General features: G+C 35.0%; 1 protein-coding gene across 4 annotated transcripts in view; it reads left to right on the plus strand.

The window, feature by feature from the left end:
- Positions 1-2,658: 2,658 nt before the first annotated feature.
- LOC133539738 (sialoadhesin) overlaps positions 2,659-25,316 on the plus strand; it is a 30,362-nt gene continuing 7,704 nt past the window's right edge. The window contains exons 1-9 of one of the 4 annotated variants that reach the window (XM_061881868.1): positions 2,659-2,805; positions 2,870-2,970; positions 3,055-3,084; positions 5,302-5,709; positions 7,037-7,342; positions 11,875-12,138; positions 15,024-15,296; positions 15,374-15,476; positions 23,846-24,014. In XM_061881868.1, coding sequence (XP_061737852.1) covers positions 3,057-3,084; positions 5,302-5,709; positions 7,037-7,342; positions 11,875-12,138; positions 15,024-15,296; positions 15,374-15,476; positions 23,846-24,014 — 1,551 coding nt within the window. In that variant the 5' untranslated portion in view covers positions 2,659-2,805; positions 2,870-2,970; positions 3,055-3,056. Of the gene's footprint in view, positions 2,971-3,054; positions 3,085-5,301; positions 5,710-7,036; positions 7,343-11,874; positions 12,139-15,023; positions 15,297-15,373; positions 15,477-23,845; positions 24,015-25,316 lie in introns of all 4 variants that reach the window. The other 3 variants (XM_061881870.1, XM_061881869.1, XM_061881871.1) reach the window with 3 other exon arrangements.

Here is a 25,316-nt window from a genome sequence, read left to right on the forward strand (position 1 = left end):
GTACTTGGACCTGCTGTTTGGTGCATAAGCACAAACAACAGTCAGGACCGGTCCGCCCCCAACACGAAGGCGTAGGGAAGCTATCCTCTCGTCTACTGGGTTCAAGTCCAACATGCAGGCTTTGAGCCGGGGGGGCAACAAGAATTGCCACCCCAGCCCGTCGCCTCTTAGTGCTTGCAACGCCAGTGGATGAGAGTCCGGCCCCTCTGGAGAGAACAGGTTCCAGAGCCCTTGTTGTGCGTCGAAGTGAGTCCGACTGTATCTAGCCGGAACTTCTCCATCTCACGCACCAGCTTTGGCTCCTTACCCCCCAGCGAAGTGACGTTCCACGTCCCAATAGCTAGCTCAAGTAGCCGAGGATCGGACCCCCGAGTGTCCAAGCTTTGCCGCCCAGCTCACACTGCATCCGAGGTGGGTGGTGAGCCCATTGGAGGGGTGACCCACATTGCCACTTCGGGCTGTACCCTGCCTGCCACCAGTAGAACAAAGGATTCCCTCGAGAGAGCACTCTCCAGTACACCCTCAAGAGAATCCAAAAATGGTAGGTACTTGGACCTGCTGTTTGGTGCATAAGCACAAACAACAGTCAGGACCGGTCTGCCCCCAACACGAAGGCGTAGGGAAGCTACCCTCTCGTCTACTGGGTTCAAGTCCAACGTGCAGCCTTTGAGCCGGGGGGGCAACAAGAATTGCCACCCCAGCCCGTCGCCTCTTAGTGCTTGCAACGCCAGTGGATGAGAGTCCACCCCCTCTGGAGAGAACTGGTTCCAGAGCCCTTGTTGTGCGTCGAAGTGAGTCTGACTGTATCTAGCCGGAACTTCTCCATCTCACGCACCAGCTTTGGCTCCTTACCCCCCAGCGAAGTGACGTTCCACGTCCCAATAGCTAGCTCAAGTAGCCGTGGATTGGATCCCCGAGTGTCCTACCTTTTTCCGCCCAGCTCACACTGCATCCGAGGTGGGTGGTGAGCCCATTGGAGGGGTGACCCACGTTGCCACTTCGGGGTGTACCCTGCCTGCCACCAGTAGAACAAAGGATTCCCTCGAGAGAGTACTCTCCAGTACTCCCTCAAGAGAATCCAAAAATGGTAGGTACTTGGACCTGCTGTTTGGTGCATAAGCACAAACAGTCAGGACCGGTCCGCCCCCAACACGAAGGCGTAGGGAAGCTACCCTCTCGTCTACTGGGTTCAAGTCCAACGTGCAGGCTTTGAGCCGGGGGGGCAACAGCCCGTCGCCTCTCAGTGCTTGCAACGCCAGAGTGGAAGAGGGTCCAGTCCCTCTCGAGAGAACTGGTTCCAGAGCCCTTGCTGTGCGTCGAAGTGAGTCCGACTATATCTAGCCGGAACTTCTCCATCTCATGCACCAGCTCTGGCTCCTTACCCCCCAGCGAAGTGACGTTCCACGTCCCAATAGCTAGCTCAATTAGCCGAGGACCAGACCCCCAAGTGTCCTACCTTTGCCGCCCAGCTCATACTGCATCCGAGGTGGGTGGTGAGCCCATTGGAGGGGTGACCCACGTTGCCACTTCGGGCTGTACCCTGCCTGCCACCAGTAGAACAAAGGATTCCCTCGAGAGAGCACTCTCCAGTACTCCCTCAAGAGAATCCAAAAATGGTAGGTACTTGGACCTGCTGTTTGGTGCATAAGCACAAACAACAGTCAGGACCGGTCCGCCCCCAACACGAAGGCGTAGGGAAGCTACCCTCTCGTCTACTGGGTTCAAGTCCAACGTGCAGGCTTTGAGCCGGGGGGGCAACAAGAATTGCCACCCCAGCCCGTCGCCTCTTAGTGCTTGCAACGCCAGTGGATGAGAGTCCAGCCCCTCTGGAGGGAACTGGTTCCAGAGCCCTTGTTGTGCGTCGAAGTGAGTCCGACTGTATCCAGCCGGAACTTCTCCATCTCACGCACCAGCTTTGGCTCCTTACCCCCCAGCGAAGTGACGTTCCACGTCCCAATAGCTAGCTCAAGTAGCTGTGGATCGGATCCCCGAGTGTCCTACCTTTTTCCGCCCAGCTCACACTGCATTCGAGGTGGGTGGTGAGCCCATTGGAGGGGTGACCCACGTTGCCACTTCGGGCTGTACCCGGTTTGCCACCAGCCGCTCGCCATCGTGACCCACCTCCTGGCCCGGCTCCAGAGGGGGATGGCTTCGGTGACCCACATCCGGGCCAGGTAAATCTAAGTCCTTGTTTGTTCTAAGGAAGACTTAGGGGTAAATTGTGGGGATAAGAGAGGGATTAAACAGAGAGACAACAACAACAGCAGCAAACCCAACAATAACAACAATAGCACAACACCAGCACATACAATATGTACAAACATGGTCGTAAAAGTGATAGCAAAGAAGCAGTTAGTGAAATAAATTATAATGTAGAAATGACAATGAGCATTTTTACACTACAACTGGAGCAATACAAATACCAATAGAAAAAGCGCTATTGATTATGAACAATACCAATAGTTTACCTCTATTATCAACAATACAGTTGTTCAAATGCAACAATACGTACACAAAATGATAACTAGAAAGATAAAAATTAAAAAAAAGGAATACGGAAAGATGGAGGGGAAGAGAGAGAGGCAACGTATATTAATCTTGTAGATTGTTATAGTAACAATAGGTTAAGCTTTGTCAGTGTGCCATGTGTTACCCAGTTTACCCTAGGGCAACAACGTTGATACATGTTTGATGGGTGTCGTGTTTGAGGAAGTGTGAGGATGACTCACTGGCTGTCACGTGTCGCCTCGCACTCACAACTCTTGTGTCAGTCAGTCTCTCTCCCAGCAGCTAATTAACCATCAGGTTATTATTATTATTATTATTATTATTAGTTATTATTATCATTCCATCCATCCCTTTTCTACAGCTTGTCCCTTTTGAGGTCGCGGGGGGTCGCTGGAGCCTATCTCAGCTGCATTCGGACGGAAAGCGGCGTACACCCTGGACAAGTTGCCACCTCATCGCAGGGTATTATTAATATTATTATTATTATTATTATTATTATTGTGCTGCAACTATTGAAGGAGTAACTGTAGTGTGGCTTGTTTGCAGCCATGTCTCTGCTGTGGACGCTCGTCTTCGGTGAGTCCTTCAAACATTCTTCCATCTTTCTTGTCTTCACCAAAGCAAAACTTTCCAGATTTCTCACATTGTGTGGTTTTAGTCAAAAGACAGATTGAGTCTGGCGCACATTTCCGCTTTTCAAGTGTCGCCCAAACGAAAGGCAGTTGGTGTCTTCTTCCCTCTTCTAAAAATACTTGCGTGTTTCCAATCGATGGGACTGTGATTTGTCGTTTATGTCTCTTTTAGTCTGAGCTTTTATTACTGCAGTGAAACACAATCAATGAACTTTTTTTTTAAATATTTGTCATTGGGTTCATGTCTTGATCAATGCTGAGTTGAATGAGTCAGCAGTAAAACACTTTTTATTTAGGAATAAAGTGCTTGGATTTTATTATTACAATTCACTTTTACTTCATTGTTGTTACAATAATACTTGATAGAGATTTACATTCACGACTTAGCCTTTTTTCAATGTTGCCAAGATAGCAGCATGTACGGACGCTGCGGTGAGAGATGGTAAACACTACAGCACTAAAAACAGAGTCGCCACCTGAAACTTTGGCATGTTCTTATATTTGATGACAATAAAGCATTCTATTCTATTCTATTCTATATAATTATGTTATATATAATTTTATTCCATTCTATTCTATTATTTTATTGATATTATCTTCCATTATTTTATTGTATTCTATTTTATTGCATATCAATGTATTATATTCCATTCTGTTGTATTTTATTTTGTTTTATTTTATTGTATTCAATTTTATTCTGTTATATTTAAATCTATTCTATATCATATTGTATTCTAATCATTTCTATTTGATTTAATATATTCTATTCTATCATAATAAATTGTATTCTAATTTATTCCGTTTTATTTAATATATTTCATTTTATTCAATTCTGTTCTGTTTTATTCCATGTTATTGTAGTTTGTTCAGTTTTATTTTATTATTTTCTATAATGTTCTATTGTGTTCTGTAGTAATACATATTATTTTATTCTATTTCTTATATTCCATTCTGTTGTATTATGTTCTATTATATCATATTTAATTTTATTCTATTCTAGTGTATTCCACTTTTATTTCATTTTATTTTGTTCTATACAATTATTATAATATACTTAATTATATTCCATTCTTGTTTATTATATTATATTATTTTCTATTATAGTCTATTTTCTAATCTATTATTGTATTGTATTCTATTCTGTAATTTTATTGTATCATACTCTATTGTATACCATTGTATTATATTTATTCAATGTATTCTTATCTATTCTGTTGTATTGTAATGTATTCTATATTATTTAATATATTCTATTCTAACATATTGTATTCTAATGTATTTATTTTATTTAATATATTCTATTATATTCTATCATATTATATTGTATTCTAATGTGTTCCATTTTATTCGATATATTCTATTCTGTTCTATTCTATTTTATTTGATGTATTCTATTCTGTTCTGTTTTATTCTGTTATTGTATTTTATTACATTTTATTCTCTATAATGTTCTATTGTGTTCAATGGAAGTCTATTTTATTTTATTGTATTTCACTTTGATCCATTATATTCCATTCTATTCTATTATGTTATGTTGCATACTATATTTAATTTTATTCTATTCTATTGTATTCCATTTCTTTTTCATTTCATTCTGTGCTATAGTATTTTATTATATTATATCATATTGTTTTCTATTTTATTCTATAGAATTCTTTCATTTTATTGTATTTCATTTTAATCCATTATATTCCATTCTATTCAATTATGTTGAATACTATATTTCATTTTATTCTATTCTATTTTATTCCATTTCTATTTAATTTTATTCTGTGCTATAGTATTATATCATATTATTTTCAATTTTATTTTATTCTCTTCTATTTTATGTTATTCAATTGTATTGTTATTTTCAATCTTATGTTATTCCATTGTATTTTATTTTATCTTAATGTGTTATATTATATCCTGTTCTATTCTGTTCCATTGTGTTATATAATATTCTATTATTTTCTATTGTATTTCATTTTATTTATGGACATCTTGAAAGGTGGAGCCTAATTGACTTTTGAGCGCCTTCTTCCTGCTTTGTTGGCATGAAAAACAAAAACATTACTTCGAGGCAGTGGGCCCCCAGCACGTGACTGCTTGTTTCCCAGCCAAGTGTTTGAACAAAATGAATAATCTTGTTGTATTAATGTTGTCCATCTGTGCACTCAAGCAGCGGCCATGTTGGACGAGGTGCAGTCCTCCGCCCCCGAGCCGTCCGTCCCAGACAGCGTCGTGGCTCTGGCGGGCTCCTGCGTGGTGGTCCCCTGCTCCTTTGCGCCCAAGTCCTCGCCCCGCCCTCCGCCCGCCAAAGAGCGCGTGGACGTGCGGATGCGTTACCACGGCGACGAGCGCTTCCTGTTCCGCCTTTACCGCACGGCCTACAACAGCGCGGACAAGCAAGCGGTGAGCGCCGACTTCCGGGGCCGAGTGACCGCCGCTGGTGAGGGTTCTGAGGGCGACTGCTCGCTGAGGCTGGACACAGTCAGGGTGGACGACGCCAGGGTCTACCAGCTGTCCCTCAAGACACGTGGGGACTCAACTTGGGGGAGGACCAAGTCTTTCCGCCTCCTTGTCCTGGGTAAGTATTGCACTTATTATTCTTATTATTATTATTTTTACTATCATTATTATCATTTATATTATCATTATTATTATTTATTTTTGTTTATTTTTACTTTCAATATTATTATTATTAATGTTATATTAATCTTTGACTCACATTTTCACACTTAGTCTTTATGAACAGCAGAGACATCATGTCTTATAGAAGATCTTTGACAAACATTGCATTATAAACAGCAGGGACCTCCTTTCTTATGTGTGATCTTTGACTGACTTCATTACAAACAAGGACTTCCTGTTTTATAGAGGATCTTTGACTAACATTTTTCGCACTAAGTCCCACACAGCAGAGATTTCCTTTCTTATAGAGGATCTTTGACTCACATTTTCACACTTAGTCTTTATGGACAGCAGAGACCTCATGTCTTATAGAAGATCTTTGACAAACATTGCATTAGAAACAGCAGGGACCTCCTTATATGTGATCTTTGACTGAGTTTATTAAAAACAAGGACTTCCTGTCTTATAGAGGATCTTTGACCAACATTGTTCGCACTAAGTCCCACACACAGCAGGCACTTCCTTTCTTATGGAAAATCTTTGACTCACATTTTCACACTTAGTTTTTATAAACAGCAGGGAACTTGTGTTTTATATATGATCTTTGACTAACATTTTGTTGCAAACAGCAGGAACCTCCTTTCTTATATGTGATATTTGACTGACTTTATTACAAATAAGGACTTCCCGTCTTATAGAGGATCTTTGACTAACATTTTTCGCACTAGGTCTCCCACACAGCAAAGATTTCCTTTCTCATAGAGGATCTTTGACTCACATTTTCACACTTAGTCTTTATGAACAGCAGGGACCTCATGTCTTATAGAAGACTTTGACAAACATCGTATTACAAGCAACAGGGACCTCCTGTCTAATAGAGGATCGTTGACTAACTTATTAGAAACATGTACCTCCTGTCTTACAGAGGATCTTTGACTGACTGTATATCATAAACAACAGAGACCTCCTGTTTTATATAAGATCTTCGGCTCAGTTTATATTCCAAATAACAGGACCTCATAGACTCTTACAAAGCAATCAGTAAAATGTTTCAGTTTAACTTTATTTATTTCAACAACGGTTGAGTCCTATGAGTTCTGCCCGGCAACAAGCGGCTAATTCTGTGATCCATTTCTTGTCTGTGGTGTTTGTTGGAAATAGAATCCTGCAGTTTTAAAGGTGATGTTTTTGACACATGGAGTCTTGTATGAAATATAAAAAGGGGAATGAAATCCACCTTCGGGGAATAAAATTGAGATAACAGTTGTTGTCCTCATTGACAGTCAATCCCGAAGCTCCCGTTATCAGCGGCGTATTGTCGGCCATCGAGGGTCAGGTGGTCACCTTGAACTGCAGCGTGGGCTATTACTGCCCCTCCTCACCTCCGACCCTGCGCTGGCAATGGGGGCGTGGCCTACATCCACCTGGAGCTCAGGAGGTGCGGACTCTTCACCCTGACGAGCACTCGCCCGTGTTGCAGGCCTCGCTGACCTTCCGGGTGTCCCACCGGGTCAACGCTGGCCTGCGATGTGAGCTCAGCTACGCGGGCGCCAAAGCTGTGGTCGCCGCCAACAACCTGCACGTTACATGTAAGAATTACTCTCGCAATTATTATCAATAGAATCATTTGTCCATAAAATGGTTAAAAGTACACCATTGCATAACATTGTATCCTTTTTAACATGAAATTAAAGACAAAACAACAAAATATAGATAAACTTAAGAACTTAATTTTTTAAATGTTCAATTTTTTTTGAAGTGCATCAATTTGCCTGAAATTAAAGAAAAATGTAATCCTCATTTAAACTATAAACAGTATCATGCTAAAAAATATTTTTAGAGTGATACTGATAAAGCATGTTCCCCAAGGTTACTCGTCCAAAAACCCTGGAATTGAACCTAAAACAGCAGAGCTCCATTAAGGGGAATATAAGGAAGTGCCCCTTGATCAGGGGTCACCAACGCGTTGCCCGCGGGCACCAGGTAGCCCATAAGGACCAGATGAGTCGCCCGCTGGCCTGTTCTAAAAATAGCTCAAATAGCAGCACTTACCAGTGAGCTGCCTCTATTTTTTAAATTGTATTTATTTACTAGCAAGCTGGTCTCGCTTTGCTCGACATTTTTAATTCTAAGAGAGACAAAAAAATAGAATTTAAAAATCCAAGAAAATATTTTAAAGACTTGCTCTTCACTTGTTTAAATACATTTTTTTTTTTTTTTACTTTGCTTCTTATAACTTTCAGAAAGACAATTTTAGAGAAAAAATACAACCTTAAAAATGATTTTAGGATTTTTAAACACACATACCTTTTTACCTTTTAATTTCCTTCCTCTTCTTTCCTGACAATTTAAATCAATGTTCAAGTATTTTTTTATTATTATTATAAAGAATAATAAATACATTTTAATTTAATTCTTCATTTTAGCTTCTGTTTTTCCGACGAAGGATATTTGTGAAATATTTCTTTAAACTTATTATGATTAAAATTCCCAAAAATTATTCTGGCAAATCTAGAAAATCTGTGGAATCAAATTTAAATCTTATTTCAAAGTGGATTTTAACCTATTTAAAACGTGTCATCAAAATTCTAAAATCAATCCTAATCAGGAAAAATTACTAATGATGTTCCATAAAAATTTTTTTTTTTTTTTTTTTTCAAAAAGATTCGAATTAGCTAGTTTTTCTCTTCATTTTTTTCGGTTTAATTTTGCATTTTAAAGAGTCAAAATTGAAGATAAACTATGTTTCAAAATTTAATTTTCATTTTTTTTCGTGTTTTCTCCTCTTTTAAACCGTTCAATACAGTGTTTTTTTCATCATTTATTCTCTACAAAAAACCTTCCGTAAAAGGAAAAAAAATGTACGACGGAATGACAGACTGAAATACCCCTTTTTTTATATATATATAGACTTATTTATTAAAGGTAAATTGAGCACATTGGCTATATCTGGCAATTTGTTTAAGTGTGTATCAAACTGGTAGCCCTTTGCATTAATCAGTACCCAAGGAGTAGCTCTTGGTTTCAAAAAGGTTGGTGACCCCTGGTCTAGATAGATAGATAGTACTTTAAAGTTAAAAGTACCAATGATTGTCACACACACAAAAAGTTTGGTGAAATGTGTTCTCTGCATTTACTCCATCCCCTTGTCCACCCCCTGGGAGGTGAGGGGAGCAGTGGGCAGCAGCGTTGCCGCGCCCGGGAATCATTCTTGGTGATTATTGATTCCTTCAGGAGAGGTCCCTCAGGAAAATTAAAAATAAGAGGCTGCAAACATTTTACTACAGCAGAAAAGCACTTTTGATGCACACATATTTATATACAATACAGATTAAGATTAAGACTGATTAAATAGCGCATTTTTATAACACATATTTTAACTTACTGTTAATATGCCTTTTTTTTTCTCAGTTTTTTTTTCTTTTGGTTCGGGGCAGGAAGAGTCGTGCCCCAGGGATTCTGCCTTGCAACAGGAAGACTGTAAAAGGTCGAGCTATGAATCTTTGTGCACCACAGGATTCGATTCAAGTCTTGGAGGTGACGGTGTGGGGCGGTACGGCTCGGTTGGTAGAGTGGCCGTGCCAGCAACTTGAGGGTTGCAGGTTCGATTCCCGCTTCCGCCATCCTAGTCACTGCCGTTGTGTCCTTGGGCAAGACACTTTACCCACCTGCTCCCAGTGCCACCCACACTGGTTTGAATGTAACTTAGATATTGGGTTTCACTATGTAAAGGGCTTTGAGTTACTAGAGAAAAGCGCTATATAAATATAAATAAAATATATAATATATAAAATATAAATATAATTCACTTCACTTCACGATTTGAATCAGAATTGATTCTCGTGTCAAAATGGTACTCGATGCAAATTCAAAACTTTTTTAAATGACATTGGGTGCCAATTCTATGAGTAACCACATTCCTCCATAATATAGATAAAAAGCTCTGATACATTTTTATATAACTTAAAATAAAACTGGTTTTAATTTTGTGTGTGTGTGTATATATATATATATATATATATATATGTATATGTGTATATGTATATATATATGTATGTGTATATGTATATATATATGTATGTGTATATGTATATATATATGTATATGTATATATATATATGTATATGTATATGTATGTGTATATGTATATATATATATGTATATGTATATATATATGTATATGTATATGTATATATATATGTATATGTATATATATATGTGTATATGTATATGTATATATATATGTATATGTATGTATATATATATATGTATATGTATATATATATGTATATGTATATATATATGTATATGTATATATATATGTATATGTATATATGTATATGTATATATGTATATGTATATGTATATATATATGTATATGTATATATATATATATATGTATGTATATGTATATATATGTATATATATATGTATATATATATATATATATGTATATGTATATATATGTACATATATATATATGTATATATATGTATGTGTATATATATATGTATATGTGTATATATATATGTATATGTATATATATATGTATATGTGTATATATATGTATATGTATATATATATGTATATGTGTATATATATGTATATATATGCATATGTATTTGTGTATATATACATATATATGTGTATATGTATATATGTATGTATGTATATATATATATGTATATGTATATATATATGTATATGTTTATATATATGTATATATATGTATATGTATGTATATATATGTATGTATATATGTGTGTATATATATATATGTATATATATGCATATATATTTGTGTATATATACATGTATATATACATATATATGTGTATATGTATATATATATATGTATGTATATATATGTATATATATATGTGTATATGTATATATGTATATATATGTATGTATATATGTATATATATATGTGTGTATATATATATATATGTATATATATACATACATATATGTGTACATACATATATATATATATATATATATATATACACACATATGCATATATGTATATGTAGGCATACATATAGACATATGTGTATATACATATCTGCATATATATACTGTATATACAGTGTATATACACATACATACTGTACATATATACATACATATATACATATATAATCGCATATATACATATACACATATGCATACATATACATATATGCATATTTACATACTGTATATGCATATATACACATATGTGTATATATACTTTTTTGTTTACTTGTTGGGGGGTGAGCAGGATTTGATGTATTTTTGTCCACCCCTTGTCAAATATATGTGCCTGAATTCCAATAAACAAATAAATTAAGATGTGTAACAAATAAAAATCACGATTCATTAAAAAAAATCTTATCGACAGCTCTATTTAAAACATAAGGATGAGGAACCTTATCAACTCGTTATTGGTTTGTTTCTGATTCTTGGGGTGTAACGAGTCATTTTAAACCGATTCTTGCAACATATTGTTTGGCGCTTTTGTTTAAATACAACACATTCAAAATAAATGATAAATGATAAATGGGTTGTACTTGTATAGCGCTTTTCTACCTTCAAGGTACTCAAAGCGCTTTGACACTACTACCACATTTACCCATTCACACACACATTCACACACTGATGGAGGGAGCTGCCATGCAAGGCGCCAACCAGCACCCATCAGGAGCAAGGGTGAAGTGTCTTGCTCAGGACACAACGGACGTGACGAGGTTGGTACTAGGTGGGAATTGAACCAGGGACGCTCGGGTTGCGCACGGCAACTCTCCCCACTGCGCCACGCCGTGGCGCAGTGGGGTTCGAAAAGCTCCTTTATGTCTTTCACAAAGCAGCGACGTAGTGCCTAGAATAATACATCTTTAAAAAAATTAATTCTTGACATTTTGAATCGATTCAAAATGGTAATAAATACCAATTGCAATTTGTATGGGGATTTAAAAAAAGAATAAAAATGGTAATTTAATGGAGATATGTTTCTGCTTGCTACTTTTATTTTGAAATAGCCTTGTGGGCAACATTTTGTAGCACATAAAAACAACGTTGCTGATGCTTCCCTACAATCTCGCACATTTGGACATTTTTCCCGTTTTCTGCCCCGCAGTTCCTCCCAAAGACGTGACGGTGCAGGTGCAGACCCTGGCCCTGCAGGAGGGGGGCAGCGCCCTGCTGGTCTGCTCGTGCAAAGCCGACCCGCCGGTGTCAGAGTACAGCTGGTTCTACAAACGAGGCGGCCGCACGGTTCACCTGGGCCTTCGCACGCACGCCATCCGCTTGTACAACGTGACGCGGGGCACGGCGGTCCGCTGTGCGGTCGAGAACCTGGTCGGTCGCGCCGAGTCGCGGACCACCGTCCTCAACGTTCTGTGTAAGTATTCCCGCTTGGATTCCGTGTAATTATAAAACCCTCAGTTAGAGTTGCATCCCAGCAATTCAGCAGCCAGTCAGCAGCTTGCCTTGTTGCTAGGCAGAATTGTCAGGGGCACAAGTAAACCTGCCCCAAAGCTCATCTAAAACAACCTGGCATGAGGCAATCCAGTTACTGTTTGTGTGGCTAGCTCAGAGAAAGGACAGGGAGAGTCGGTAGGAAGTAGTCCGACTGACCCAAACTGTCGGTATAGCTCGGTTGGTAGAGTGGCCGTGCCAGCAACTTGAGGGTTGCAGGTTCGATTCCCGCTACCGCCATCCTAGTCACTGCTGTTGTGTCCTTGGGCAAGACACTTTACCCACCTGCTCCCAGTGCCACCCACACTGGTTTGAATGTAACTTAGATATTGGGTTTCACTATGTAAAGTGCTTTGAGTCACTAGAGAAAAGCGCTATATAAATATAATTCACTTCACTTCAGAATAATTGCATCTAAGTTATCACAAAACTTTGTGTTTCAACGAGTTCCCGGCGAGAGGACAAAAGCTGTCTTTAATCCCACCAAGTAGAAAGCTGGTAAAACTCCACTCTGTAGGATGGGAAGCAACATGAAGGTGTTCTGTGTCTTTCAAGTATTGTAATCAACAGAAAGATATTGTCTTGACCCGAGATCTACAAAGCAAAGAGGAGGCAGGACCAGACTCCCCTCCAGGCACTGCTTCTGTGAACTGTTTTACGACCTTTTCTTTGAACTGTTTTGTGGCCAAAGGCAGCACCGGTTTACAACCCCCGTCCCTTAGAAACAGCTGTTGCCATGTAATCAGGGAAAGTCCAAATAAAAGAGGAGGCGTACAATCTTTCGCCAGAGCGTGATGGAGACTGTACACAAGATTATAGCCCAGACGCGCTCGCCTCAATTGAGCCAAATTTATTTCTGTCTTTATTTAATTCCCTTCTTCTTTGTCTTGTTTAAAATATTTCATCAGTGTTTGAACCTGACCATCGCTCACACTACAAAGATTGTGGGATTATTCACCTATTTACTCCTATCGCTATATCGTTGAAAGGATTTCTTTAAATTGAGCTTTGGGGCTGGTCTGATTGTGCCCCTGCCAATTCTACCTAGCAACGAGGTGACACCACGTGTTACTGTGGCTGCTCGCTAGTAAAAATAGTTTCACTTGAAAACTCAACCTAATAATGTTATGAATCACAAATGATAGTACATCTAGAGCGGGGGTGTCCAAACTTTTTGACTTGGGGGGCCGCATTGGGCGGAAATTTTTTTGGCAGCGGGCCGAAAGCCAACTGATTGTAAAGTAATATGTATATATGTATATATGTGTGTGTGTGTGTGTGTGTATATATATATATATATATATATATATATATATATGTATATATATATATATATATATGTATATATATATATATATATATGTATATGGATATATATATATGTATATGGATATATATATATGTATATGGATATATATATGGATATATATATATATATATCCATATACACATATATATACATATACACATATATATACATATACACATATATATACATATATATATATATATATATATATATATATATATATATATATATATATGTATATATATATATATATATATATGTATATATATGTATATATATATATATATATATATATGTATATATATATATATGTATATGTATATATATATATATATATATATATATATGTATATATATATATATATATGTATATGTGTGTGTGTGTGTGTGTGTGTATATGGATATATATATGGATATATATATATATATCCATATACACATATATATACATATACACATATATATACATATATATACATATATATATATATATATATATATATATATATATATAATATGGGAGCTTTGACTAACATTTTCCACACTCAGTCCCACAAAAATCAGGGACTTCCTGTCTTATAGAGCATCTTTGACTGACTTTATACTACAAACAACAGGACCTCCTCTCTTATAAAGGATCTTTGACTAACATTTCATCACAAACAACAGGGACTTCCCCCTGTCTTATAGATGATCTTTGACTGACTTTATAGTACAAAAAACAGGACCTCATCTCTTATAAAGGATCTTTAACTAACATTTTATCATGAACAACAGGGACCTCCTGTCTTGTAGATGATCTTTGACTGACTTTGTCTGACAAACAACAGGACCTGCTCTCTTATAAAGAATATTTGACTAACATTTCATCACAAGCAACAGGGACTTCCCCCTGTCTTATAGATGATCTTTGACCGACTTTATATTACAAACAGGACATCCTCTCTTATAAAGGATCTTAGACTCACATTTTATCACGAACAACAGGGACCTCCTGTCTTATAGATGATCTTTGAGTAACATTTTATTTATTATGTGGGACGGCGTGGCGCAGTGGAAGAGTGGCCGTGCGCAACCCGAGGGTCACTGGTTCAATTCCCACCTAGTACCAACCTCGTCACGTCTGTTGTGTCCTGAGCAAGACACTTCACCCTTGCTCCTGATGGGTGCTGGTTGGCGCCTTGCATGGCAGCTCCCTCCATCAGTGTGTGAATGTGTGTGTGAATGGGTAAATGTGGAAGTAGTGTCAAAGCGCTTTGAGTACCTTGAAGGTAGAAAAGCGCTATACAAGTACAACCCATTTATCATTTATTATTTTATTTTGTATATATATCTATGTATATATATGTATTTTTTTTTTGGTTTGTTTTTTTATTTATTTTCCTTTTTTTTCCCCCATCATGTTAATATTTCCCGGCTGCCTTGACACCGAAGCTTCTTCTTGCATTGCATTACACCAAAATATAAGTAAATAAATTCCAGGGCCCTCTCTTCTCCAGATAAGCCCGTCATCCAGAGGGCGTCCTCGGCGTGCGTCGTCGAGCGGCAAGAAGTGTTGTGCCGCTGCTCGGCGGACTCGAACCCGCGGCCGGCTTTCACATGGATCATCAACGGCACAGCCCCGCCCCCAGACTACAACGTGTCGCTCACGGCCGATACGCTCACTTCGACACTGAGGGGCCGCACGAGCGGGCCCCTGACCCTCACCTGCTCGGCTGTCAACACCATCGGGAATGACTCGCTGACGCTGTCGCAGGGCGGGCGAGGGCGGGGTGAGCACGCCACAAAAATAGCCGACATGTCGTGCGGATAAGCGGTAGCATTAACGTTGCCTTTGGCTTTTGTGCAGACAGGTTTCTGCTGCTCGGCTTTGTGGCGCCCGCAGCGGCCATCTTGGCGAGCACCTTACTTGCCGTGCTCGTTTTCTTCTGCTGCAGAAAGAAATCCACGACGTAAGATTTTATTAAGGTTGTCCTGTAAGAAGTCCCCCCCCCCCCCCCCTTGTCCTAATGATGTTTTTATGTTATTAATGTGTAAGTAACGTGTTATTATTCATAACTACACCTCCCCCCAACTATGTCAAAATCTCTCCAAACTTGTCTAATTCGATTGTGCTGCAAACTTTTTTGCTCTAACCATTATAGTTTTTATGTTATTAATATGTTATGATGTTTACTATATTAACATTTGATAATGTCTATGTTACTAACGTGTAATTAACATGCTATTATTCACAACTATTCCCCCCCAACTATGTCAAAACCTCTCCAAACTTGTCGTAATTGCTTGTGCTGCAAACTTTTTTGGTTTAACTTGTATAGTTTTAATGTTAACATTTTATGATTTGATGTTATTACTGTGTAATTAATGGGTAATTAATGGGTTATTTATAACTTGTCCCCAACTATGTCCAAAGCTCTCCAAACTTGTCCCAATCATTTGTGCTGCAAACATTTTTGCTCTAACCATTGTAGTTTTTATGTCATTATCATTTTATGATGTTTTTTAACATTTGATAATGTTTATGTTATTAACAAGTAATTAACTTGCTATTATTCACAACTATTCCCCCCAACTATGTCAAAACCTCTCCAGACTTGACCTAATTGTTTGTGCTGCAAACTTTTTTGTTCTAACCATTATAGTTTTTATGTTATCAATATTTTATGATATTTACATTATTAACATTTGATAATGTCTATGTTATTAAAGTGTAATTAACATGCTATTATTCACAACTATCCCCCCCGCCCCACCAACTATGTCAAAACCTCTCCAAACTTGTCCTAATTGTTCGTGCTGCAAACTTTTTTGGTCTAACTTGTTAAGTTTTAATGTTAACATTTTATGATTTGTTGTTATTACTGTGTAATTAATGGGTAATTCACGTGTTATTTATAACTAGTCCCGAACTATGTCCAAAGCGCTCCAATTTTGTCCCAATCATTAGTGCTGCAAACATTTTTGATCCAACTATTATAGTTTATGTTACGAACGTTTTATGATGGTTATTAATGTGTAATTAACGTGTAATTAATGTGCTATTATTCATAACTATTTACCCCAACTATGTCAAAACCTCTCCTAACTTGCCTTTATTGTTTGTGCTGAAAACCTTTTTGGTCCAACTTGTATAGATTTTATGTAAACATTTTATGATTTTATGTTTTTAATGTGTAATTAACGCGTAATTCACGTGCAATAAACGTGTTATTAATAACTAGTCCCCAACTATGCCAGAATCCCTCCAAAGTTTTCCCATTCATTTGTGCTGCAAACAATTTTGGTCTATCTATAATCATTTTGATTTTATCAACATTTTATGATTTGATGTTATTAACATGTTATTCATGTGCAATTAACGTGTCATTATTACTAACTAGTCCCCAACTATGTCCCGATTTCTCCAAACTTGTCCCATTTGTTGTGCTGCAACCAATTTTGGTCAACTCTAATCATTTTTATTTTGTTAACATATAGTTTTTATGTTAACTTTTTATGTTTTGTTATTAGAGGGAATTAACATGTTATTATCCATAACCAGCTCCCAACGATGTCAAAATCCTTCCAAACTCGTCCCAATCGTTTGTGCTACTGTGCTGCAAAAAAGTATTGGTCGCACTAATTTTTTAAAATTTTATTACTGTAGCTGAGATAGGCGCCAGCGCCCCCCGCGACCCCGAAAGGGAATAAGCGGTAGAAAATGGATGGATGGATAATAGTTGCAATGTTAACGTTTTATGACTTTTTTTTGTTATTAACGTGTAATTAAGGTGTTATTATTCTTAACCAGCCCTCCAAACTTTGTCCAAATCTCCCCAACCTTGTCCCGATCGTTTGTGCTGCAAAATTATTTGGTCTAACTATTATAAATCTGATTTGATTAACTTTTTTTTTTTTATGTTAATAACATGTAATTAAGGTGTTATTACTCATAAATAGTCCCAGAGCGTTGTCAGAATCCCCCCAAACTTGTGCCACGTTTGTGCTGCAAAGTCTTGGTCTAATTATAATAATTTTGATTTTGTTAATGTATTACAGTTTTTATGTTATAACCATTGTATGACTTCCTGTTATTAACATGTAATTAACGTGTTATTAATAACTAGTCCCCAACTATGTCAGAATCCCTCCAAAGTTCTCCCATTCATTTGTCCTGCAAATAATTTTGTTCCAACTATAATAATTTTGGTTTTATATACATTTTATGATTGTATGTTATTACTGTGTAAATAACGTGAAATGTTCATGTTTTATGACTTTTTTTTTGTATTAACGTGTAATTAAGGTGTTGTTAGTCATAACCAGTCCCCCGACTATGTCAATATCTCCTCAACCTTGTCCCAATTGTTCGTGCTGCAAAAGGATTTTGTCTAACTATTATAGTTTTGATTTTATTACCTTTCTATGGTTTGTATGTTACCATGTAATTAAGTTGTTATTATTCATAACTAGTCAAAATCCCTCCAAACTTGTCCCAATCGTTTGTGCTGCAAAGTCTTGGTCTAATTATAATAATTTAGATTTTTGTTAACGTATTATAGTTTTTATGTTATAACCATTGTGTGACTTTTTGTTATTAACATGTAATTAACGTGTTATTAATAACTAGTCCCCAACTATGTCAGAATCCCTCCAAAGTTGTCCCATTCATTTGTGCTGCAAACAATTTTGGTCTAACTATAATAATTAAGATTTTATCAACATTTTATGATTTTATGTTATTAATGTGTAAATAATGTGCAATTCATGTTTTATGACGTTTTGTTGCTATTAACGTGTAATTAAGGTGTTATTATTCTTAACCAGCACCCCCAAAATGTCAAAACCTCCCCAACCTTGTCCCAATTGTTTGTGCTGCAAAATTATTTGGTTTAACTATTATAGTTCTGATTTGATTAACTTACTATGGTTTGTATGTTAACATGTAATTAAGGTGTTATTATTCATAACTAGTCGTAATCCCCCCCAAACTTGTCCCAATTGTTTGTGCTACGTTTGTGCTGCAAAGTCCTGGTCTAATTATAGTAAGTTTGATTTTGTTAACGTATTATAGTTTTTATGTTATAACCAATGTGTGAGTTTTTGTTATTAACTTGTAACTAACGTGTTATTAATAACTAGTCCCCAACTATGTCAGAATCCCTCCAAAGTTGTCCCATTCATTTGTGCTGCAAACAATTTTGGTCTAACTATGATCATTTAGATTTCATCAACATTTTATGATTATATCTTATTAATGTGTAAACAACGTGCAATTCATGTTTTATGACTTTTTTTTGTTGCTATTAACATGTAATTAAGGTGTTATTATTCTTAACCAGCACCCCCAAACTGTCAAAACCTCCCCAACCTTGTCCCAATCGTTTGTGCTGCAAAATTATTTGGTGTAACTATTATAGTTTTGATTATATTAACTTACTATGGTTTGTATGTTTTTAACATGTAATTAAGGTGTTATTATTCATAACTAGTCAACCCCCCCCCCACCTTCTCCTACTTATGTTTTTTATGTTATTATTCATAACTAGACCTCCCCCCAACTATGTCCAAATCTCTCCAAACTTGTCCCAATCGTTTGTGCTGCAAACATTTTGCTCTAACCATTATAGTTTTTATGTTATTAATATTTTATGATGTTTAAGTTATTAACATTTAATAATGTTTGTTATTAACGTGTAATTAACATGCTATTATTCACAACTATTCCCCCCCAACTATGTCAAAGCCTCTCCAAACTTGTCCTAATTGTTCGTGCTGCAAACTTTTTTGGTCTAACTTGTTAAGTTTTAATGTTAACATTTTATGATTTGATGTTATTACTGTGTAATTAATGGGTAATTCGCGTGCAATTAACGTGTTATTTATAAGTAGTCCATAACTATTTCCAAAGCGCTCCAAACTTGTCCCAATCATTATTGCTGCAAACATTTTTGATCCAACTATTATAGTTTATGTTACGAACGTTTTATGATTGTTATTATTGTGTAATTAACGTGTAATTAATGTGCAACTATTCATAACTATTTACCCCAACTATGTTGAAACGTCTCCAAACTTCCCTTTATTGTTTGTGCTGAAAACCTTTTGGGTCCAACTTGTATAGATCTTATGTTAAAATTTTATGATTTTAGGTTTTTAATGTGTAATTAACGCGTAATTCACGTGCAATAAATGTGTTATTAATAACTAGTCCCCAACTACGTCAAAATCCCTCCAAAGTTGTCCCATTCATTTGTGCTGCAAACAATTTAGGTCTAGCTATAATCATTTTGATTTTATTGACATTTCATGATTTTATGTTATTAACATGTAATTCATGTGTAATTAACGTGTTATTACTAACTAGTCCCCAACTATGTCACAATTTCTCCAAACTTGTCCCATTTGTTTGTGCTGCAAACAATTTTGGTCAACTCTAATCATTTTTATTTTGTTAACATGTTATAGTTTTTATGTTATTAACGTTGTAGGACTTTTTGTTATTAAAGTGTAATTAATGTGTTATTATCCATAACCAGCTCCGAACGATGTCAAAATCCTTCCAAACTCGTCCCAATAGTTTGTGCTACTGTGCTGCAAAGAAGTCTTGGTCGCACTAATTTTTAAAAAATGTATTACATATTATAGTTGCAATGTTAACGTTTTATGACTTTTTTTTGTTATTAACGTGTAATTAAGGTGTTATTATTCTTAACCAGCCCTCCAAATGTTGTCCAAATCTCCCCAACCTTGTCCCGATCGTTTGTGCTGCAAAATTATTTGGTCTAACTATTATAAATCTGATTTGATTAACTTATGTTTTTTATGTTATTAACATGTAATTAAGGTGTTATTACTCATAAATAGTCCCCGAGCGTTGTCAAAATCCCCCCAAACTTGTGCCAATTGTTTGTGCTACGTTTGTGCTGCAAAGTCTTGTTCTAATAATTTTGATTTTGTTAATGTATTACAGTTTTTATGTTATAACCATTGTATGACTTCCTGTTATTAACATGTAATTAACGTGTTATTAATAAATAGTTCCCAACTATGTCAGAATCCCTCCAAAGTTGTCCCATTCATTTGTGCTGCAAATAATTTTGTTCCAACTATAAACATTTTGGTTTTTATCAACATTTTATGATTGTATGTTATTAATGTGTAAATAAGGTGACATTTTCATGTTTTATGCCTTTTTTTGTATTAATGTGTAATTAAGGTGTTGTTAGTCTTAAACAGTCCCCCGACTACGTCAAAATCTCCTCAATCTTGTCCCAATTGTTTGTGCTGCAAAATGATTTGGTCTAACTATTATAGTTTTGATTTTATCACCTATCTATGGTTTTTATGTTATTACCATGTAATTAAGTTGTTATTATTCATAACTACTCAAAATCCCCCCCCCACCAAACTTGTCCCAATTGTTTGTGCTACGTTTGTGCTGCAAAGTCCAGGTCTAATTATAGTAAGTTTGATTTTGTTAACGTATTATAGTTTTTATGTTATAACCAATGTGTGACTTTTTGTTATTAACATGTAACTAACGTGTTATTAATAACTAGTCCCCAACTATGTCAGAATCCCTCCAAAGTTGTCCCATTCATTTGTGCTGCAAACAATTTTGGTGTAAGTATAATCAAGATTTTATCAACATTTTATGATTATGTTATTAATGTGTAAATAATGTGCAATTCTTGTTTTATGACTTTTTTTGTTGCTATTAACGTGTAATTAAGGTGTTATTATTCTTAACCAGCACCCCCAAACTGTCAAAACCTCCCCAACCTTGTCCCAATCGTTTGTGCTGCAAAATGATTTGGTCTAACTATTATAGTTTTGATTTGATTAACTTACTATGGTTTGTATGTTATTAACATGTAATTAAGGTGTTATTATTCATAACTAGTCAAAATCCCCCCCAAACTTGTCCCAATTGTTTGTGCTGCAAAGTCCTGGTCTAATTATAGTAAGTTTGATTTTGTTAACGTATTATAGTTTTAATGTTATAACCAATGTGTGACTTTTTGTTATTAACATGTAACTAACGTGTTATTAATAACTAGTCCCCAACTATGTCAGAATCCCTCCAAAGTTGTCCCATTCATTTGTGCTGCAAACAATTTTGGTGTAACTATAATTAAGATTTTATCAACATTTTATGATTTTATGTTATTAATGTGTAAATAATGTGCAATTCATGTTTTGACCTTTTTTTTTTGCTATTAACGTGTAATTAAGGTGTTATTATTCTTAACCAGCACCCCCAAACTGTCAAAACCTCCCCAACCTTGTCCCAATCGTTTGTGCTGCAAAATGATTTGGTTTAACTATTATAGTTTTGATTTGATTAACTTACTATGGTTTGTATGTTATTAACATGTAATTAAGGTATTATTATTCATAACTAGTCAAAATCCCCCCCAAACTTGTCCCAATTGTTTGTGCTGCAAAGTCCTGGTCTAATTATAGTAAGTTTGATTTTGTTAACGTATTATAGTTTTTAATGTTGTATACAAATATAACCATTTTATGTATTTTGTTATTAACATGTAATTACTGTGTTATTATTCCTAACTAGTCCTCAACTATGTCAAAATCACTCCTAACTTGTCCCGATCGTTTGGGCTGCAAAATCATTTGGTTTAACTATTATAGTTTTGATTTGATTAACTTACTATGGTTTGTATGTTATTAACATGTAATTAAGGTGTTATTATTCATAACTAGTCAAAATCCCCCCCAAACTTGTCCCAATTGTTTGTGCTGCAAAGTCCTGGTCTAATTATAGTAAGTTTGATTTTGTTAACGTATTATAGTTTTAATGTTATAACCAATGTGTGACTTTTTGTTATTAACATGTAACTAACGTGTTATTAATAACTAGTCCCCAACTATGTCAGAATCCCTCCAAAGTTGTCCCATTCATTTGTGCTGCAAACAATTTTGGTGTAACTATAATTAAGATTTTATCAACATTTTATGATTTTATGTTATTAATGTGTAAATAATGTGCAATTCATGTTTTGACCTTTTTTTTTTGCTATTAACGTGTAATTAAGGTGTTATTATTCTTAACCAGCACCCCCAAACTGTCAAAACCTCCCCAACCTTGTCCCAATCGTTTGTGCTGCAAAATGATTTGGTTTAACTATTATAGTTTTGATTTGATTAACTTACTATGGTTTGTATGTTATTAACATGTAATTAAGGTATTATTATTCATAACTAGTCAAAATCCCCCCCAAACTTGTCCCAATTGTTTGTGCTGCAAAGTCCTGGTCTAATTATAGTAAGTTTGATTTTGTTAACGTATTATAGTTTTTAATGTTGTATACAAATATAACCATTTTATGTATTTTGTTATTAACATGTAATTACTGTGTTATTATTCCTAACTAGTCCTCAACTATGTCAAAATCACTCCTAACTTGTCCCGATCGTTTGGGCTGCAAAATCATTTGGTTTAACTATTATAGTTCTGATTTGATTAACTTACTATGGTTTGTATGTTATTAACATGTAATTAAGGTGTTATTATTCATAACTAGTCAAAATCCCCCCCAAACTTGTCCCAATTGTTTGTGCTGCAAAGTCCTGGTCTAGTTATAGTAAGTTTGATTGTGTTAACGTATTATCGTTTTTAATGTTGTATACAAACATAACCATTTTATGTATTTTGTTATTAACATGTAATTACTGTGTTATTATCCCTAACTAGTCCTCAACTATGTCAAAATCACTCCTAACTTGTCCCGATCGTTTGGGCTGCAAAATTATTTGGTCTAACTATCATAGTTTTGATTTGATTAACTTACTATGGTTTGTATGTTATTAACATGTAATTAAGGTGTTATTATTCATAAATAGTCAAAATCCCCCCCAAACTTGTCCCAATTGTTTGTGCTGCAAAGTCCTGGTCTAATTATAGTACGTTTGATTTTGTTAACGTATTATAGTTTTTAATGTTGTATACAAACATAACCATTTTATGTATTTTGTTATTAACATGTAATTACTGTGTTATTATCCCTAACTAGTCCTAAACTATGTCAAAATCACTCCTAACTTGTCCTGATCGTTTGGGCTGCAAAAGTCTTTGGTCTAACTATCATAGTTTTTTATGTTATTAATGTTTTGAGATTTCATTTTGCTATTGGCGTGTAATTAACGTGTTATTTGCTATAACTAGACTTTAATTATGTCCAAATCCTTCCAAACTTGTCCCATTTGTTTCTGTTGCAACAAGTTTTGGTCTAGCTATAATCATTTTGATTTTATTAGCAAATTATATATATTTTTTTATGTTATTAACGTGTGTGTCCGTGCACTCTCTTCCCAGACACGTCCTGACTGGACGTCCTGCTGCAGGCCTGGCAGGAGGATCAGGAGCCAATCAGGAGTCCACGCCGCTCTACATCAACTGCACCGAGGTGACCCACGTCTACACCAACGGCAGCTACCAGCTGGTGTACCAGAACTGCACGCCTCACTTTGTGCGCACCAAGCAGGTACTCCAGGTTCCTTGTCCCGTACTTTCTGCTCAGCATTGCCAATATACTGGTTGGAGACCAGAAACAAACTCATCATTTTATATATAATAAAATTCAAATACATTTAATAAATAAAATAGGATTGTGAGTATATATATACTAAAAATAGAAGATTTCTTAGCAAAAAATGTGTAGTACATAAAAACGTAGTTTTTTATATAATTATATATAATAATAATAATAATGTAATACATGAAAGTGTGTTTTTATATAATTATATAATAATAAACCAAACAAATAACAAATCATTTGTGATTATTTATATACTATAAATAGAAGTTTTCTTAGCAAAAAAATGTGTAATACATAAAAAATGTGTTTTTATACAATTAAATATAATAATAATAAATCAAACAAAAACAAATTATTTGTGATTATTTATATACTATAAATAGAAGCTTTCTCAGCAAAAAATGTGTAACATGTAACAACTGTGTGTCTATTATAATTTTATGTATAATAATAAACCACCAAAAATAACCTTTTTTTTTTAGAATTGTACTTTTTTATAAAACAATTGAAACATGAAATATATGATCCTTATATATAATAATATTAAACAAATAAATACAAAATGAATAAAGTACAATTGTGATTATTTATATACTATAAATAGAAGCTTTCCCAGCAAAACATGTGTCAGACATAACAATTGTGTGTTTTATATAATTATATATAGTAATAAACAAATTAAAAAATTGAATAGAATTGTGAATTTGTATATACTATAAATAGAAGTTTTTATGGCAAAAAATGTGTAATACATAACAGTTGTGTGGTTTTTATACAGTTATAAAACTATTGAAACATGAAATGTATAATCAATTTTTATAGTAATATTAAACAATTAAAAAAAAAAAATTAAATAGGATTGTGATTATTTATATACTATAAATAGAAGGTTTCTGAGCAAAAAATGTGTAATACATAAAAACTTATTTTTTTAATATAATTATATATAATAATAATAATAATAATGTAATACATAAAATTGTTTTTATATAATTGTATATAACAATAATAATAATAAACCAAACAAATAACAAATTATTTGTGATTATTTATATACTATAAATAGAAGTTTTCTTAGCAAAAAATGTGTAACACATAAAAAAATGTGTTTTTATACCATTAAATATAATAATGATAAAGCAAACAAAAAAAATGTATTTGTGATTATTTATACACTAGAAATAGAAGCTTTCTCAGCCAAAAATGTGTAACATGTAACAATTGTGTGTCTATTATAATTATATATAA

Source organism: Nerophis ophidion, linkage group LG21 (genome assembly GCF_033978795.1).
Source record: "Nerophis ophidion isolate RoL-2023_Sa linkage group LG21, RoL_Noph_v1.0, whole genome shotgun sequence".
In the NCBI taxonomy this organism is placed as follows: domain Eukaryota; kingdom Metazoa; phylum Chordata; class Actinopteri; order Syngnathiformes; family Syngnathidae; genus Nerophis; species Nerophis ophidion.